Source organism: Prenolepis imparis, unplaced genomic scaffold, assembly GCF_030444845.1.
Source record: "Prenolepis imparis isolate NDT839.2.m4 unplaced genomic scaffold, iyPreImpa1.0 SCAF_6, whole genome shotgun sequence".
NCBI lineage: Eukaryota > Metazoa > Arthropoda > Insecta > Hymenoptera > Formicidae > Prenolepis > Prenolepis imparis.
Window position 1 is genome coordinate 10,165,505 of NW_028141164.1, and position 19,091 is coordinate 10,184,595.

Sequence of the window (19,091 nt, forward strand, 5' to 3'; positions counted from 1 at the left end):
CTATTAATATTATGAAAACTGTGTGCTGGAGTTTTGACTAGCTCAGATAGGCTTCGTTCTACTTTGATATCTCTTTACTCGACTGCCACACGAAAAGTTGATGCGCCATTAATTGTACTCGTTTGCGAACTTTCAACCAGTCGTGGCTCGTTAATTGACGCGATCAATCCTTCGGTTACCAGTTATCGTGGAACACGCTTTCGCGTTCGTCGTTGGCGCTATAACTCTGACTATTGCCAAAGTTTCGTTAAAAATGGTTCGGAAACAAAAAAAAAAAAAATATATTGCGCGATATTTCATCGTTTACTACGACTATTCCTATTCTTCCTTTTTTCACTTTCCCGTCAGACGAATGAAAATATGTCGCGTGAAAAAAGAAAAAGAAACGCACGTTATGCTCATTTTAATATATTTTCAGCTCGCAACTAAGCGACGCGTGGCCCAAAGTATAATTCATCGTATTATCACATGTAATAAAGATTTGTGTGATGTGTGACAGACTGCAAATATCACGGATAGATCATGTGAATCATCGGCAAATGATATTAATAAGTCATACGTACAAAAAAGTGTACGTTATTATACTTAATTCTCTGATGAGATAAAATTTTTTTAATTAGGATTTTATTAAAAACATTTGGAAGTATTTGCAGAGTAGTCAGAAGATTAATGAATTTATAAATCCATTTTCTTATAACTGCAAACTATAACTTCCTCTTTGTCTTTCGTTTTTCTCGCTTCGCTTATATTAAAGAATAATGAGATTGCTGTACTCACTGTATCCTCCCACGTAGATCGGCGTCCATGTCACTTGAGTGTAGGCCAAGGGTGTCGCTGCGAATAATACAGCACTGAACCATACTGCTCGACGTACCGCACTCATTTCACTAGCAGCCTCGACAGTCGTCATTTTCTCTCGTTTCAATCAGTTCTCCGCCTCAATATCATCTTCCCCGGCATATCTCGCTACTCCGTTCCGCTTTTGTTCGCTTCGTCCAGAGAACGCGCGCACAACAATACGTCACAGCCGTTGAATATCTACGCAATCGAACGAAACTTGTCGATACTACCCTGTCGTTTTATCCTTGTAATAGTCGGTATTTTCATATCGCTCGCGATACGTAGAGAGTCGTTCGACGGGTGGCTCGAAGAAAATTAAATGAATACACTGCAGCGTGACTCTCTTTTATACGCATAACATTTATACGCGTTTCAATAAAAGAATTCTCGAAGGAGGAATTTCATTAAAACGATTCGGAAAATTAGTAGGAGCGGAGGATTGATATGCAAATAAATTGTCAAGACATATGAAATTGGGAGATACATTGATGATTGAATAAAAAAAAATGAATGCGTCGAGAAGAGCGTTTTTTTTTATCGATTTCGTTTAATTAATCTTTTGCGGACTTTGGATCATGGTCGAGTATGGTATAATCGATTTCGCGAGACAGCGAAATTAATTAATTAAGCGTGATCACGTATCTCCGCTTTAATTGGTGCTCGACATATATTGCCGGCGGCGGTAAATATGGAAATTTCAAACAAAGAGATAGCAGTTGTTTATTAAGCGCTTTTTTCCACGTTTTTTTGAGCGAACGGGTATTACGTCACGTAAAATTTTGCGTCCGCGCTGCCGTTATCCCTCTTCTCTTTCGGACAGAATCTTCATTTCTGCGCGAGTCCTGATTTATGCACCCTATACTTCACGTTCCTCCTTCTCGAAACGTATTACTCCTTCGAGTATAACATGAAGACAGTCATCGCTTCTACTGACGACGATCGCGAGAATAACGACTTTTCTACCTCGCTCTCGCCCTCGTTTATCCCGTCCTTTTTTTTTTTTTTTTTTTTTTAATATTTGTAACATGTGCTGGACCGCGCGTGTCTCTCGATTTTTCATTTCTTTTTCTCTTACCTCGACTTCCTGACGATCTTTCTCGCATTCCCTGTCGAACTTCGCGTAGACTTTTATTCGTTAGATTCTTCAGTGGCTTTGCTCGGGTCAAAAAGCTTTTTCCCACCGACACAAAATTCCGTCTGCAACAAAATAGCAAAACATTTCATTAGAAGAGACCCCTTTGACGTTCGATCATTAAGAGATGAAACATAGATTCTGTCTCAGAACTCTCTTGTGAAAAATTCCAACTGGAAACTGTCGAAGTAAATTTTTCACAAATTTACGTAATTTTTATATACGAATTTTGTAAATTAAAATTGGCGCTTGTTCGTAAAACTTTTTATGCAAAATTTTTGTACCGCCAATAATAAAAAAAAGTGTATGCAATGCGTAACTACGATTGGATATAGAACATGAATATGCAATAATATTATTTACGATTGAGATAGAAAACTGTTTCAAATTCATCGGTGGACTGTATTGTAATATATGTAAAACATCTCTGTACTAAAGAGTACATGATACTAATTATTGGAAATTGGTTTTAAAATATCGCTTTAATTCAGTCTCACACTAATCACTTATAAGCACTATTATAATGGAGTGAAATATCCGTGAAACTAAAAATGTGACTTTATTCGAAAATATAAAAATTTTATGAAATATAAAGTTTTTCCATATTTTTTTCTCATTATAATTCCTATTATTCCATTTAACAATATTAAATATTATTCCACTTAATAATATCAAACTGCGAGAGCTGCGAGAGCGTGACAGAAGTAATAATTATCTTAGTTATTATCGCAGTTATTTTAATCTGTCACCGTCTCGCGATTGGTATGAAATTCATATCGCGTCGAGAGAGGAGAGACCGCATAGTTTCTCGGACTCAGCGGCGTTGACATTTGCATTTTCATCTGCTTGGAAATGTCGTCGATGTCTCGTTAGCGTATCTCCATCGAGACGGCCGGCGAGGTGCATAAGTCGGAGGTTATGATTCCCCATAATGTTTCACGAGGTCGCCTGCCGGCGAGGAGACCACGAAGGGGACGACGACCCCATTACCCGCACCGGGGCCAGCGGGGAGTCGGCGGCTCAATCATTCATAATATGACAAGCCGAAGTTAACCCGTCGTTTTGCTACCTCGTGTTATTCACTCGTCGTTATCTACCGTCACCGGTTTTACCACGAACTTGTCCGGCAGTTATGAAAGCCACTCGGCGCACCGGAAGGACGGCTTTTATGCACTCTAGCATCGGTGGACGATCGGCGCTTAGCTTCAGAAACTATGTGTCCTCCTTTGCCCTTTACTATGTATAATACTTATCGCTCATCCGCCTTATTAGCTCGCGCTATCTTCTTAACTGCTCTTAACATCGCTTTAACCGAGATTCCTCAACACTTTCCTACACCGTAGTATTTTCCGGTCTGCGATCATACTCAAAGTAGAGAGCAACTTTCGCCGTCGTATCATTTCAGAGTAAAGAAAGCAACTTTGTTAAGGACGCCTCTTTCAAGTGTATAAAACTCAACTCGCGTAAATAATGGTACTTTATGTTCTCCTATTTTTTATTCACTAACATTCAATTGTTCGGATAAAACTCTTTTCTGTTCTTTATTTCTTATATCTCTTGTCGTCGCGTAAAACAAAGGAAACAATAAATAATTATCTTTTCTTTTTTTTTTTCAATTAAATAAACAAAGAGGATAATATTCAACAAAACCTTGGCCTGATTAGAGATAGGTTTATCTACTGAGAAACATTTTTCAAATATATTTTTAAGATACATTTATAATATTTATTAAAACATAATTTCTTTGTTATAGTTATGTTTTATTATGGCTTCAATTATTATATAAACATAAAATAATATTTTTATTAGATTAAATTATATTTTTGCACATTTCTGTAAGTTGAATCGTGTCGTCTGCAGTGATATTTTCTAACTACTTCATACTACCGCCCTCATTTTCAACAGCCATTGTGTCTCAGTTGACCACCCTCTTGAATACGATCCCTCAATTATAACTCGCCACTTTCGTCAGACACCTTCAACCGTAACCGAGTCTAGTACCTCCCTCGGCGGAGTAGTGTTCTCCGCTTTTGTTCTCGTCCTTTTTCGAGCAATCTCTATCGAAGCGACTATAGTACTACGAACAAGTCCATCCGAAAGGTGCCGATGCAGTTAACTTAATCCAAGTGCTGATTGGATGCGTAGTCGGAAAGATATCAAAATAGAGAGAGAAAGAGAGAGGGGAGACATGTAATACATGCAATTGGGACGAATGAGCAAGAGAGAAAGCGGCCTGTAATTGTGCCGTACAATTATGGCTAGTTCCGTTTGATAAAACCGACTTAAAAGAGAGTTTCGATAGAGGGAGAACCAGCGGTTATGAAAGTGTCAGCGACACAAAGGCCGGTCAACCATGCCCAATTTCTCTCTTCTCTCCTTTCCTCTCCTCTCCTCTCCTCTCCTCTCCTCTCCTCTCCTCTCCTCTCCTCTCTCTCTTCTCTTCGCGTTTTCGCTCAATCTCGAGATCAGCAATTTGCCTTCCTCACGGAAATGTTTTCTACATCAGGAATGTCTATCGATTATTGCGCCCTATTGTACATGCGAGCAAGTAGAAATGACGCTTCGACAGTCATAATCGTACATCTTCCGCGCGCTGTCGAGACAAGTAGCAAAATTTAATGTTCATGCCGAGACTAAATGGCCAAGTTTCCCGCAACAAAGATCAAATGTCCGAAGGAGCAAATAGGTGCGAGTAAATAACATTTCCCGCTGCAAAGATAATTACTCGGGCCGCAGTTCGCTCGAGTTCACGCCGTGTGTCTAGAGTTTGCTTCTCTACCGCTTCTACTCTCCCTCCTCCCTCTCTCAACCTTTGTCTAGTTCTGTTTCTTGATGCACCGACAACTCCTCGTTTAGCATCGCCGCAAATTAGCCAGCAACAACGTTTTCCGCGTCCATCTGCAAGCGCGGCGCAATTTTCGTTTCAAGGTGAGAAAGCACGTGTTCTTTGGACGAGGCTTAATTCAGAAAATATTATCCACGGATATTAACTCGTCTCTATTTAATTTAACATTTATTAAAGTTTGTTTATTTAACAAAAAGAATTATATAGAATTCAATAGACCTCAGTCTATAAAAATATTGTCAAAATATAAATGTATAACAAAACTAGAGAGATTTCTTCTTTCTAGTCTAAAGTTCTAGTCTAAAATCTAAATTAAATTGAACGAGAATAATGAATTTATAAATCACATACGCGTATCATATAGAAAAAATCGAGAAAAAAATTGATTAAATAATTGGGATGCCGTGAGATTCAAATCAATAACAATGATAATTAATCTGCTGATTCCTGTTGTAAATGTGCTGTTGGACGCGCGGTGAACCATCATAATTATTAATCGAGTCAGGTATCAATTAGTCGAAATATCGATTAATTGCGCATCAGAATGTATCTTAGCCCATCGACAATCACAATTCCCATTGTCTGCGGCTTCAGATGATTGTGCGTTTCGTCGTATAATTAATCACCTGACCATCGCGACGATCAAACAACCCGAAATGACGTTTCTTGCGGGGTTCTAATTATAATTTCTAAACTAATGAGCAAAGTCACTTACGCGTTTCACTAGGATTAACGCATGTCTAATGACATCGAGTAACAATCGCCATTATTCTATGTTTATTAAAAAATGCAAAAAAATTCAGAATAAGTATTGTTTGAATTTTTACCATTATATTTAAAAATTATAAAAGCATTATATATGTTTTATATATTTAAATTTTATATATTTTTTATATACTTTAAGAATTGTATCTCTCTCCCGACGATCGTATAATATAATAAAAATGATGCTAATTCGTTCGTGAATATTTATGATTTCGTCGAAGAAATGTATTACGTTTATTTATTGAAATATATAGAAGCGTGCTTGTGCTACTGTGGTTGAACGGTCTTTACTACTAGAGAGAATTCGAAGATATATTCTTGGATAAGACTGTATGATAAAGATATATGCATTGAGCATTAATATTCAGGTCAGACCAAGCGTGAATTCTGTAGCGAATATATATACCTTACTTCCACAAGCGTTTCTCAGGATGTACTCAAGTTATACTAGCTGCTTTGCAGAAGCGCACATTAAACGTCGTTGATGCTTCCTATTTACGATTATAATCGTGTTGCATTCAAACACCAGTATTTGTTGTTGAAACTATTATTATATTCAAATGAATGTTTGTACATCAACACTATCAAATCAACAGATCGAGAAATGTGGCTTAATTTTTCGTAAAATAATGTTTAACATCAATTTTTACTTTCATTACCGTTATAATCATTTAAAGTATCCAACAACGCAAATTTATTGTTTATCTTTCCCCTTGTCTTTATCCTTTTTCCATTTCCTTTCAGAGAACACACCCATCGACTGTACAATTACAACGTTTTATAATCAGTCAGGCTTCTCGCAGCAGTCCGATGTTTGCTAGCCGGAACGCGGTGTGTTTAGTTTCTAATGGAGCTTAGCGACTAAGGATAATGACACGTTCGTTCCGCAGCAACGAGCAGCCTTCGTCCGAAACGTCGCAGCACTGCCTCGTGCTAGTCCAAGCAGCAGACAATATTTGTTTTTCACTCCAACAACTACGGCAAACGTAACGCCGCGTTGTTTGCCGGAGTAGAACTTCGAACTAGCTACCGGAAGGATAGAGAACGTCTCGTACGTGCTTACCGAACGGATGTTTATTCGCGAGCGACGTATTATAATCGAATCTTTAAATTACCGCTGCTTGAGAAAGAGAAATGACATTAAATTGTCAAGAACAATTTCATTTTATCAAGTATTTCATTTTATCAAGTAATAAACGAGTATGGGCATACGATCTCGTTAAATATAATATATAACAATAAATAAAAATAATATGTCAAAGATAGTTTTAGTAAGTATAAAAATATGCCTACGTAAAAGAAATGCAAATTTTGAGATCTATATTTTTAAAGATTCGCTTATAGAAAAAATTTATTTAAACACTGTTTTATATTCTTCGCAGAAAGTTTCATACATATATCTTTCTTTCAATATGCTAGAAACTTTCTGAAAGAGAGTCTGTAGAGTAATAATTATCAACTCCATCGTGTGATTGCATTGCCAAGAAAATGAGAGAGCAAAGAGTACGTTTTATAAAAAGGGAAAAATATAAAGAGAGAGCTGACATCAAGTCATCAAGCAATATAGAAAGAAAATAGTTATCTTGCGCTTTTTCTCTCCGCTTTAATTTTAGCAAAATCTGTTGAACAAGATCGCTAAATGTAAACAAATAAATAAATTGGTATATTTCATTAGACTCGTTTATGCGTCGCCAACTTTTTGCAAGTGATTCTGCTCCCATCACACTTCTTTCTCTCTTTTAAGCAAATAAAGTTGTTTGCTTTCGTTTGCGTAAAGATAAGAATAATACGAACCATTTCTTATTCATGGTGGCTTATCGCGCTCGACGTACCTCTCTATATTTATATTTTTTGCGGTATTGGCTGCACGATTGAATAAATACATCATTGTTGTTTTTTTCAGAAGAATATTTAAATAAAATATACTTATATTAAGTATAAATGAATATATATCCTATTACATAATATTATTTTTTAAAGAACAAAAAGACTTTTCAAAGATTAGACTCAGCAATACTTAATAACATCACAATATTCCGTCTCTTCTTATTTAAACTTTAATAAATCTCTTGAGTCGCCCCTTGAGAGCCAGGCACTTTATAAATTTTACAATGTAAATTTCAATTCCGATAAAAAAAGAAACTCTGGGGACGAAGATATTTCAACTAGGTTTGCTCGCATCCTCTCGATCGCGGATCTGTGCTTTTTCCCGCGGCTTTTGTTCGTCGGGCGCGCATGACAAAGTTGCGGCGTGCGTCTCCTCTCGATGAGCGGTGCACGTTGAAATCGCACAAATGCACGCGTATCTATATTCAGTACTCGTAGCCCCCGCTGAGTCCTCGCTCGCGCTCCACTTCCCGCTCGTGTAACGCCCGTTTTCGCGTATCCGTATCCGGGGAAAAATATAGTTTCAGCGGTGTGCAAGTGCCTGGAGACGCGCCACCAAGATATACGATACCGGCGCGATTTATCATCGTGACAATTTCGAACGGTACGACCGTTTCGCAGCCACCGTTTTCCACCCTTTCCTCCCCCGATTCCATCCCTCTATCCGCGCGGCAGCTTTCGCCATCGCCATCACGCCGCCCTCCTGAACTCGTTCCCGCTCGAGTCTCGTTCGAGCGAAACTGCGGCAAAAGTTGCTTATATGATTAATCGAACCTTTCCTGCCGGCTGCTGTTTGTCTGTACACTGCGTGGAAACTCACGCCCGAAGGATTAAACTTCATTTTCTTCGCGCGCGCGGCAGATGTGCAAGAGTGATCGCTCGAACGCGGTTTGCGGGGTAGACGCGTATCGATAACGACGCAGCTTCGCGAAAATGTGTGGTAATGAAGCCTGGTTTAAATCATCCGACGCGGACAGCCATCGATCAAATAAAGTCTGGAGGATATCTATCGCGACGAGACAAGTGATGTGACAAGATGAGCGATGATTATCGGCTGACTGAGAGGAAATACAACTTATCCTGCAAAATCCTTGCAATTTTATTCCGTAAAATTTCAATTTAATGAAAAAACGATTGTTATACATAAATGTATAAATTTGAAATCAAATATTTCTTCAATTTATCTTTCGGTATTAAATTACAAAAATTTGACAAGTAAAGATAATCATTAGTTTCTTTTGTTGCATTATTACAATGACATAAAGCAGTTTAATCCAGGTTAAAGCGTAGTGAATATTACGTATAACGAAATTCTCTTTCGCAAGATAGTTTTGCAATGTATATTGCAATTTATATTGACAGAACGGGATAGGAAAAGACTGTATGTCAACATATACTACAATATGAGAGGAGAATATTCGTTGTTTTTAATAAACGTCGCTTTGTTGCGCACACATCATAGATCGTTTGCATCGCTCGCGGAATTGATATACGCGAGACTCGTTTTCCTCGCATCGCGAACAATTTTTCAATTTAATTAAAGGCGACCGTACTATAAATACGGCGTAAGGGACGGATTTTTATCGTATAGGCGCCGCAGCATTCACCGCACACTTTATAAAAAAATCTGGCCGTTCTCACGAAAATAGGCATAAATCTCTCCGAGGCCGCGAATTTCGTGCTCGTTCCTTTTTTTTTTTGCTCACGGCAGTGCACGAAGCACTAGCGCATCAGATCATTACCGCACCTATTGTTCCGCCGCATATATCAAATAAATGGGCAAGGATCGCGCGCGAAAGACTGGTGGCACAATGCGCCGGGTATATCCGCTATATTTTAACCACTCCGCGCTATCTGAGCATAACGTAGACGGTATATACAACAATCGCGGAATCCTAGCTGCCGTAAACCTTTTTTATAGCCATCCGTAGCTTTGCACGCGAAGTCGTTGCCTCCCTCGTGTGTATGTTCCGATATTTCAATGAACCAGACCATCCACACGGCTTTACTCGAAGAATAACATCGCTACACGCACGTAATCTGGCATTCGGATCTGCAAACTTCGTGCAACTCCTTTCTAAGCGATTTCTTTTTCGCAAAGTATACCCCCCAGACGCGATTTATTATACTACAAATACAAGGAAGATTTTCGACAATCGGGAACACGAAATTTACAAATCGCTTTCGATCGATTTTATATGGCGATAACGGGCGTGTGACATTACGTTTATCTCCTGAAATCCAACAGAGGTGAAGCTCATAATCCTAACGCGACGTTACGATAACATAATCGCGTCGTCGACCAAAGTCCCCGGAATCGAAGTAATCCCGTTTACTCGGGAGCCCGTCTCGGTGGAAGTTTTTTCTAATTGGCACGAGTTAGCCGTCGGCTAAGAACCGTAGGGGGTCACGGAACGTTGCGGCGACGGCTTAAGGAGAAAGAACAAGGGGGATGGTTACCGGAGGGTGGAACCAACGTTTCCACGAGTTTCCCCGCGACGCTTTGTCGTTCGGAGAGCTCGTGGAATCTTCCAATTCGACTAAGAAACTCGAACCGCTCTTGCAGCCAGTTTAATCGAATTCCGCTACGGAGCCAAGGACTTCGGTCCTTGTTTCCGATCTATATCCTGCCCGCTGACCTATACACGTGTACCCCTTACATGCGTTGGTGTGTACATACGCGCGGTGTGACAACCCGGAATAAGATCGGATTCTCTTCCATTTGTTATCAGATCGGTAATTTCGCTCGTCGCAGAAAAGGGTAAAAATCCCTTCCTGAAATTTCTCCGGGGAATAGCCCTTCGATAAATACTATCCGTACCGTCTCTCGTTAGTGCAATCGATATGAGCGTAGGGAAGTCGTTTCGCGTTCCAAGTGCTTCAGCCATTAAGGGATTTAAGCTCGAGTGTCATTCTGCCATTGTGTGAACAACGAGACGAAAGAAACAATTACGTGGAAGTTGCGAATATTATTCTTAAATACGGAGTTGTAATACACAATATGTGCATAAGAATGATATTATTAGCTATATTAAGATTTTATTAAAATAATTTCTCCTAAATAATTATTTAATATAAAAACTAATTTCTCATAAATAATTATATAAAGATAAGTAGAGAAAAAAATGTCCTTATATCGATACACTTGCAATAAGCACTTTAAATTCTCAAAAAAATGTATATCCCGAAGTATGGAATCTATTTCGGAAAAAAAAATATTAAGTATAGTCTGATTACAAAAATCCCTGGTCGTATCGAATATCGATCGGTAGGATAAAACGTAAATATAAGTAGCATAGCGAGTTTCGCTAAAGCGCATCTATAGTTGTGGAAGATGCAGTTTGGAAGTTGCACAGAGATGCGGTAAATGTGTACTAACTTCTGTTGATCCTTTGGAAGTAGACGAACGCGCGTTCGGTTATGCGGTTAGAATAAGGAAGCGCTTGGAAAGCCTACTTCACTTGGGGAGGAAAGATATTCTTTCGCTTGAGCCAACTAAAACAACCATTGACTCTCTAATTTCCGATATAACTTACTTTTATTACGATCTCACCATCATATTTTATAACCAATCCTTAATCATTATCTTTACGTCAACTGTATCTGTCTTTATCCATTCTTATGTAATTTTATACAGATTTCCCATATTCAAGAGATTGAAAATGAATAATTCTTATTTTTCTCTTAAATCCTAAATTTATCTTTGGAGAACAAAACGTACTCGATATACGAAATAAGAAATGAGAAATCTCTCCCGCAGCGAGAGAGATTTATGTTCTTATACACTTTCTTCAAGATTTGAAGACTTGCCAAGACTACATAGCGAGAATGGAATATTCTCTCGATATATTCTAGGTACATGTCATCGTAGAAACTTATCGCGCGATAAAATTAAAAACGCGCCAAAATCTGTGTATAAAATATACAAGAAATAACATACACTTCAACGCAACGAAAAATCTCGACCTCGTCTCTGCGAATTCGTGCGCCATTTGTTAAAAATCCCATTTTGCGACCCCATGATTTACAAGCCATTGAGATCGATATATTATCACGTTATATTCGACCTAATCGTAAATTATAACTCAACGAGAATTTTTTTATGCTTAAACTTGAGACTTACAATTAGTTATAGATGGTGTGTTTTTCTTCGTTAAAGAAGGTATTCGTTAAGACTCGCCTCCTAAAAACTTGCCACGTTTATTTTTAAGACGTCACTACTCGCGGTCAATTATAAAGTTTCACCGTCTGGAAGTAATTGTTATAATTCGTACGTTTATATCTCCGCTATTTGTACTCGTCAAAAGTTCCCGTGTTAGAAACCGGTGCGAGTGCGTAAAGGATACTAATTAGTTATGGAAGACTTGCTCTAAATGGGAAACGGGATCGTTAATCATCTTTCGCAGCATTTCACAGCGGCAAGTTCCTTTATCTGGTTCTTTTCTTACGTTTACGCCCGCGTCATTTCCCTGTCCTCTCAGTACGTTGGGGTTAATCTACTTTTATACAGTATGACAGTAATAAACCGAGTCGCATGCACGTGTTCCTTCTTTCGGCTTTGTCGGCAGAATTACGCTAATAATATTAACTCTCTATTCGGAAATGAATGTTATTAAGCCGTTAATATCTAATAACTCTTTTTAACTGACTCTTTTTCAGAGGAAAACAATTTCTGGAGATAGTAAATCATTTTGCGCTTCTTGATACACTGGTATTTGATTTGCATGATTTAACAATTAAATTTAAAAATATTAACGCGCATATGTTAAACTCATTGTATTCAAAATAGAATATAGCATAATTTTTATAACAATCTCCCAGCCTGTGTGTTTATGTTTTACGCGTGTATTATGCAAATGTGGCGTGCATTTATGAAAACTTTTGCGTTCACGCATCCCGCTTCTAATGAAATTGGCGAGAGGGTCGAGTCAGGATTACGGAAGTTTAGCGTCAATAAAGTTAAGCTAAAAAGCGAAAAAGTTAAACAGTTATCCATCAAGGTATGCATATTTTAGCATAAAAGGCTTGAAGGCATTGTAGCTATGAAATATTAATTTGTACACATACATATATTTCGGCTTTTCCAACTACGTTACATAGAATTCAACTAATTGTGATTAAGACGAATTTTTGTGGAAATATATGAACCTCCAAAAAACTTTAAAAATAGAACAGAGCAACACTTGCAGAATTGCAAATCCTCTTATTAAAATTTTTATATTACTGCACAAAAATGCATCATGCGGATTTTAAGAAAAGCAAAATAAATTCAAGAATCACACGCGTGTCGATCTCAAATTATAAATTCTCAAAAAATATTTAATGTACATTTTAATATTGCTTTCTTTTTATTTTATTGTGTAGAAAGTAATTTTTGGCAATATCAATTTGTAATTATGCTAAAGATATATATGTATGATAAAAAAGATTCTCTCATAAACAGAAAAATTTCATAATCAATTTTTGCACAACTTATTGAATTACTTTTTGCAATATATAATAATATATCGCTCAAAAAGTCACGGGATAACTTTAATTTTCCGTGTTGCAAATAGTCAAAAACAAGTGTCTTATGAGAAATTAAATTAATCGATATATCGTTCGCGCCTTCAGTATCAAGATGGATACACCAATATTCTGCTAATCGTTATCTGTTAATTACGAGTGCTTCTTGCGCCGATGGAGGATACCCTCGTTAAATTTTCACCACACGTAGAGACAGGCATACCGTGAGTATCAAATATGTGTGAGGCCAAGCTCAGGCACTTCTAACTTGCCGGCTCGCTCGTTCTCCAACTCGTGTTAGAACGATCCACATATGTTAATATCTCTCTAATGTAGTCCAGCATCGCTCACTCACACTTTGCTTTACTATCCGCGCGATTCGCCATGGGATTTCGAGATTCGAGTCGAGTTACGGGCAGCATTTCTCGCTTACACGCGAGAAAGCTGAGGCTTAAATTATCCGATGTGCGCGCACCAGGTCGAGAGAAGCAATTAAACAATCTCCGCGAATTTGCAGGCGACAACGATCGCCGCGATCTCATCGTTTCTGAACGGATGCACCAAACCGGATCGAATAAACCACAATCGACGGACCGGAAAGACGTGTCTTGGTGCTTTGTGTTGTCCGGATATAGAATTACATGCACACGCATAACCACTTCGTAATAGCGAAGAGCTTTCGACAAAGAGCTTTGGCCGATGCAGCTATTGTGTTTCGCGTAAAAGCTTCCGCTTGCTATTACGAAATTGATTGCGTTTATATATTTCGTGTATATATATGTATATGTTATATATAGTTCATTTGACAAAAATAGCTTCTAAGTACAGCTATCATAAATTAATAGAAAAAAATATTTATTAAATTAAAAATTCCCAAATTCTTGAAAGAAATTATCTGATTACCATTATTATTTATTTAGTATTGCTTCTCAAGATTGATTGGTAATTTATATGTATTTTTAAAGACAGTATATTTTAGAAGTTATTAAAATTTAAATTAATAAGGAAACGTTTAATTTAATCGCAACTAAATTGCCGCGTTTAAAGACGTTAATTTTCACGCTTTGTTACAATTTCACAATTGGCTATTTAATCACGATCAATATAGACTCTACCGTCGTTCTCGCCTTTATATTAAGCAACGACAAAGATACTTGATGGGGATAAGGTGTAAGGTGTTGCATCGTGCGCGGTGTTACGTATGTGCCAAGGCTTCCGAAAGCACGCCATTACAGCCAAGCGCGAATGGCTATTGTTTCCCGATAATACAGTTCGCGGTTCGGTTCTGATAATCGCCACTACCCGAAAGCGAAACGACCGCGAGCTTTTACCGCGGAGTCGTTCCCGCTCATTTAGGATCGCGTAAAATCTGGAAGCGCCTTTACGAATCATTGGTCTCTCTTTTTTTTATTGTTACCGCCCCGCAGAATTCGCTTCGTAACTACTTTTAGTTCGCACCATTGTAAGCGATAAAGCGCTTTTGTCTCGAAGATACACTTGTTCCGGCTTCGGCAAATTTGCGCCAACACGCATATCGCTTCGCGATTACGGTCATTGTTAATCTGAATAGTAATAAGCGAATTCTACATATTCTTACGATTACGTTGCATTGGCGACTAATTTTCATCGTCCGATAAATATTTTTTACACGGACGATCACGACAAGTAACTGTTACATTTTACGAGCATTGTCCCGAGTTTCTATCGCGATATTTATGAATTTACAATTTTTTACACACACACACACACACACATTTGAATAAAATTATAAGTCCATAAATTCACGGCAAATAACGGAGAGTTAATGTGACAAACAAAGCGTGAAAAAATACAAGCAAACGGGGCGAACATAAAAAAAATTCTATTTTATGTGTGGAAAGAGTCAAATTATATATAAACATCAGCATTTGTTACGAACAGCTTTCATCGTGAATTCTCCACTTCATTTTACGACAAATGTCGCGAAGCATTAATTCAACTTCTCGTTATTGCGTATCTCTGCTATACCCGCTCATCATCAGGTGGGTGCATCGTTCTCCGAAACTGTGTCCGGAATACCCGGCAATATTCGCGACGTAATATGTAGCCTATTATAATGCATACGAACGCACAGAATGGATGGACGGCCAGTGAGTCTTCGGCAGACGGGAAATTGAGTGGTACCCCCCGAAGGATCGCAGGAAACACTGGCAGTCAATCCGAACGAAATGGCCGAAAGATATGACGTCTGTGGTCTGAGTTACGAGACGAGTTCTCCGATTATCCGGCGAGGAATTACGAATAAACCACGAAACAAGATTGATATATGAACTCTATTAATGATATTTTACGTATATACATATATGTAATTATTGGAAAAATTACGGGAAAATAAAATTATACAGATAGAGATGAAGGATAAAATATTTTGTAAATATAATTAGAGAAATTAGAGATAACTGAAGAGAGAAAAAAAAACGTACATCTCATTTTCCGCGTTTGATTTCGTATTGATTAAATTACTTGAAATTAAAATATTTATTAAATAGATTATTATAGTAAATATTGCCGTCCTATTCTACTGTCTGCGAATATATGGTTTGTGGTGTTTACGTATTATTTTGCATATCATATCAGAGAACTAGCAACCTAACTATATGTATATATTACATATTTTCGGTGTGTGTTTTCTATATTTTTCCGTTATATGGTTCCATATGATGGAGCATCTAAATATTTCGAAACATAAAATCTCCGAGGAGATAGGTAACTTTATCCTGTCTTCCTTATACAACTCGTATAACCTCGAATATTACGTATGACAAGTGCAAAATGAAAAAGAAGAATATTTCTTTTGCTTCTTACTTTTGTCACATGTCGCTCTTTTCGAGCGACCCTTCAATGCTCGCCTTTTGCGTTTCTTCGACTCACTAATACTCGACTGGTTTGTACGCGCATCGTATTTCTTTGTGTATTATTCAAATCCTCCGTGACATGCATAGGAAGTATGGTAAGAATCTCTCTTTCTTCTTTCGAAATCCGTTCTAGTTCGTTTTTCTGAGATTCAATTTCCTTCTTTTGCGACTATGTGCTGATTTATCGTAACGTCTTTTCTCGCAATTTCATTATTGTTCTTTATAAACGCGTGGCATCGCGATTTCGACTATAAAAATTGTCCAATAAACCTACATATCGAAATATTATCAAAATAGTATTTATAATATAATGCCGAAATATATATGAATGTGGAAAACCGTGCAGATCTGCTTTAGAATTAAATGAAATATATTCTATTTTTCTTTAATATTTTAATGCATTTCATGAAAATGTTTTATTTCGTAACGTACAACATTAATTTTTCTTGGCAACATTAATTCTTATTCTTTGCACGAATAATTTTATTATCATTTATGATTTTATTATATGTGTTGTGCGTGACTATAGCTTCGCGTATTAAATCGTCTGATGACACACTTATATTTCCACTAAACGATTATGGGCTAGCTTAAATTTACTATAAAATCTAGACACTCCCTTTTCTTAGGGATCTTCCCCTACGTTAAGTTCGCTACATGAATTGTCGATATGTCAGTCAATAACTTTCCTTGTCAGACTTTCCAGACGGTTTCCGCTAAAAATAAAGAGAGAGAGAAGTCGGCAGTCAAGCCCTTAAAACCGGCGAGTCGGCATCACCCATCGATTTGCGGGTGGACGAAACACGAGTAACTCACGGCGGTCTTATTTACCGAATCACAGATTCGCGCGATCGTTCTTCTGAGTTGTCAGGTGGGTTGAAAGTTTCGAAAGAAATATTTCTTCCCTCCCTTCCCCCATACAAACTCGCGGAGGAATTTACTCGGAAAACATTTCCTTCCACTTGAGGTGCTCCGCGTCGCGCCGGGCCGCGAAAGTCCTACACCGCGAATAGGAAGTTCCAGCACGTCGAGTAAATTATGGAGTCTGAGTAGCGACACGCGTGATTCCCAGTTCGACCCGACGTGCGCGTGCACGAGTATATATACAGGACGCCGAGAGGCCGAAGGGAACTGACCTGCGATGATAAATGAGCGGCTAGATCGACTGGTCGTAACTTCTTGCGCCGCGCTTTCCTTCCTACAAAACGTTACACCCTGCATCTACGCTACACCGAATCGAGAAGTGGTTCACGTCACCTGATAATTTATTATTCACGTGGGTGCAGCGGGTTTTTTAGTTCCTACCGATATACGAGCGACCGTTCATGTCGCGCACGCGGCTCTTTATAATTCGTAAATTTATGCACTTTAGTCTTCGTATAAATTCGACGAAGATATAGGCAGTTTCACTTTATATATTATTAGTTATCAATTATTAATATTTTAATACTAATTATGTAAATATATGAGCAGATGCATATTACCTGAGAATATTATACATGCACACACTTACATCATGATATATTAAATATTTTTGATAACAGCATAGCACTGTTAAGAAAACTGAGGTGACGACAATTTTATTTATGTCAAGAGAAAGCAAGGATCTTGCTCTGTTATTACATTACGTTTAAAGATATCCTTGAGAATTAAGAAAGACACAATTACCAGAAACTAAAGAGAAGAAAAATACATTTTATTTGTCGAGGACGTTGTTGAAGACATTTCCTCATCTTTTAAAAGTAAGAAAGTCCTTCGTGCAATTCGATCTCTTTCTCGATTCCATTCCATCACCTCTGTTAGTTTCAACAGTGTTATTTACCATTGTTTTTATATTTTTCTTGCATTTCAACAACAAAGAATTCAATAAGAATAACCATGGCTATAACGAAAGAATATCTTTGGAGAATCCAAATACAGAAACCGCGGCAATAGAAATATTTTCCTTTTAAAGAGTGTAGTGGCTCGGGTCGGTTCAACTACGAGAATCTGCTACGCTTTTTCATTCGCCTCTTATGGCAGACAATCGTCTTGATATATTCCGCAAACCCGCACGAGAGAAGGAGTGAAGGAAATAAAATAAAATATGTAACACACAGAACTCACGATTATTATGTATAATACATCCCTCGTATTATGCAAAAAGATTATGTTAAACCGCAGTCCTGCGAATTTATTTTAACGGATACGAATGTTCGAATAAAATTTCGAGGCCGAAATTACATCTCCATTTTTTTTGCAAGCATATTGTGTATTCGAAAATGTATTTTATCGAGTGTACAAAAATCGTATATAGTTATGTAAACTATAAAAAATTTTCATTTCTTTCTTCATTCAAACAAGGTTTTGTGGTTTTGAAAAATATGGACAACAGGTTTGTCTATTCGAACATTGTATTTTCTATTATATCTGAAAATCGTTCTCTAATATTTTTTGCTACATTTGAGCAAAGAAATATTTTTTTATTCGAGACATATGCGTGTGAGTACACATATTTTGTGAACAAATAAATATATTTGTAATTGTAATATACGATGGATAAGCTCATATAATATTAGTATTACTATCACAAAATATTACGATACGTGCGACGAAAATTGAAACATGAAGGTAATATGCGTAATCAAATATGAAAAATTTTAGTTTATTTTAACTTTCTCGATAAAAAAAAAACAAGTTTTATATAAAAAAGCATAAAATTGTCCAATTATTTTAATATAATAAATATGTTTGCTTTATCCATAAAAATTTTATCGCGTGATATTTTGTTTTTCGTTTGAATACAATCTGCATCATAGATGAGTATTTATAAATCCCTGTTAAATTTAATTAACGCAGAATCGCTTATAGCATTTTATTTTATTCCACGTTATTTGATATGCGCACGAACAACGAATTAATCAACTGCACAGTTTCCGTTTATAGTTGTTATTCAAAGAGCGCCGATGTGGCGAAATTATTTTCATTGATTTACAACAGAAATTGCTCGAGATTTGGAGATGCAATTTGGACGATACTAGCCATTTCGGATAACCAATCATGAAACGAGCAATGTAACTTTTAAATTATGATTCGGACAGTGAAGGAGCATCCGATTGTGCAATCGTTCCTGTATCGCTATTACCTGTATCGTATGTACGGATGTCAATAATCGATTGTCAGATTTGTTATATAAGCGTTGATAAATACAGTAATCTATGACGCGGACAAGTTATAAAATTGC

The 19,091-nt window shown here is 37.4% G+C and overlaps 1 protein-coding gene across 9 annotated transcripts in view; it reads right to left on the reverse strand.

Annotated features, from left to right (window-relative positions):
• LOC145937976 (uncharacterized) overlaps positions 1–19,091 on the reverse strand; it is a 215,482-nt gene that overhangs the window by 166,763 nt on the left and 29,628 nt on the right. For 7 of the 9 annotated variants that reach the window (XM_083041324.1, XM_083041322.1, XM_083041321.1 and 4 more), the window contains 2 exons: positions 1,916–2,037; positions 778–1,038 (listed from right to left, as the gene is read on the reverse strand). In XM_083041324.1, coding sequence (XP_082897450.1) covers positions 778–910 — 133 coding nt within the window. In that variant the 5' untranslated portion in view covers positions 911–1,038; positions 1,916–2,037. The remainder of the gene's footprint in view (positions 1–777; positions 1,039–1,915; positions 2,038–19,091) is intronic. The other 2 variants (XM_083041327.1, XM_083041326.1) reach the window with 1 other exon arrangement.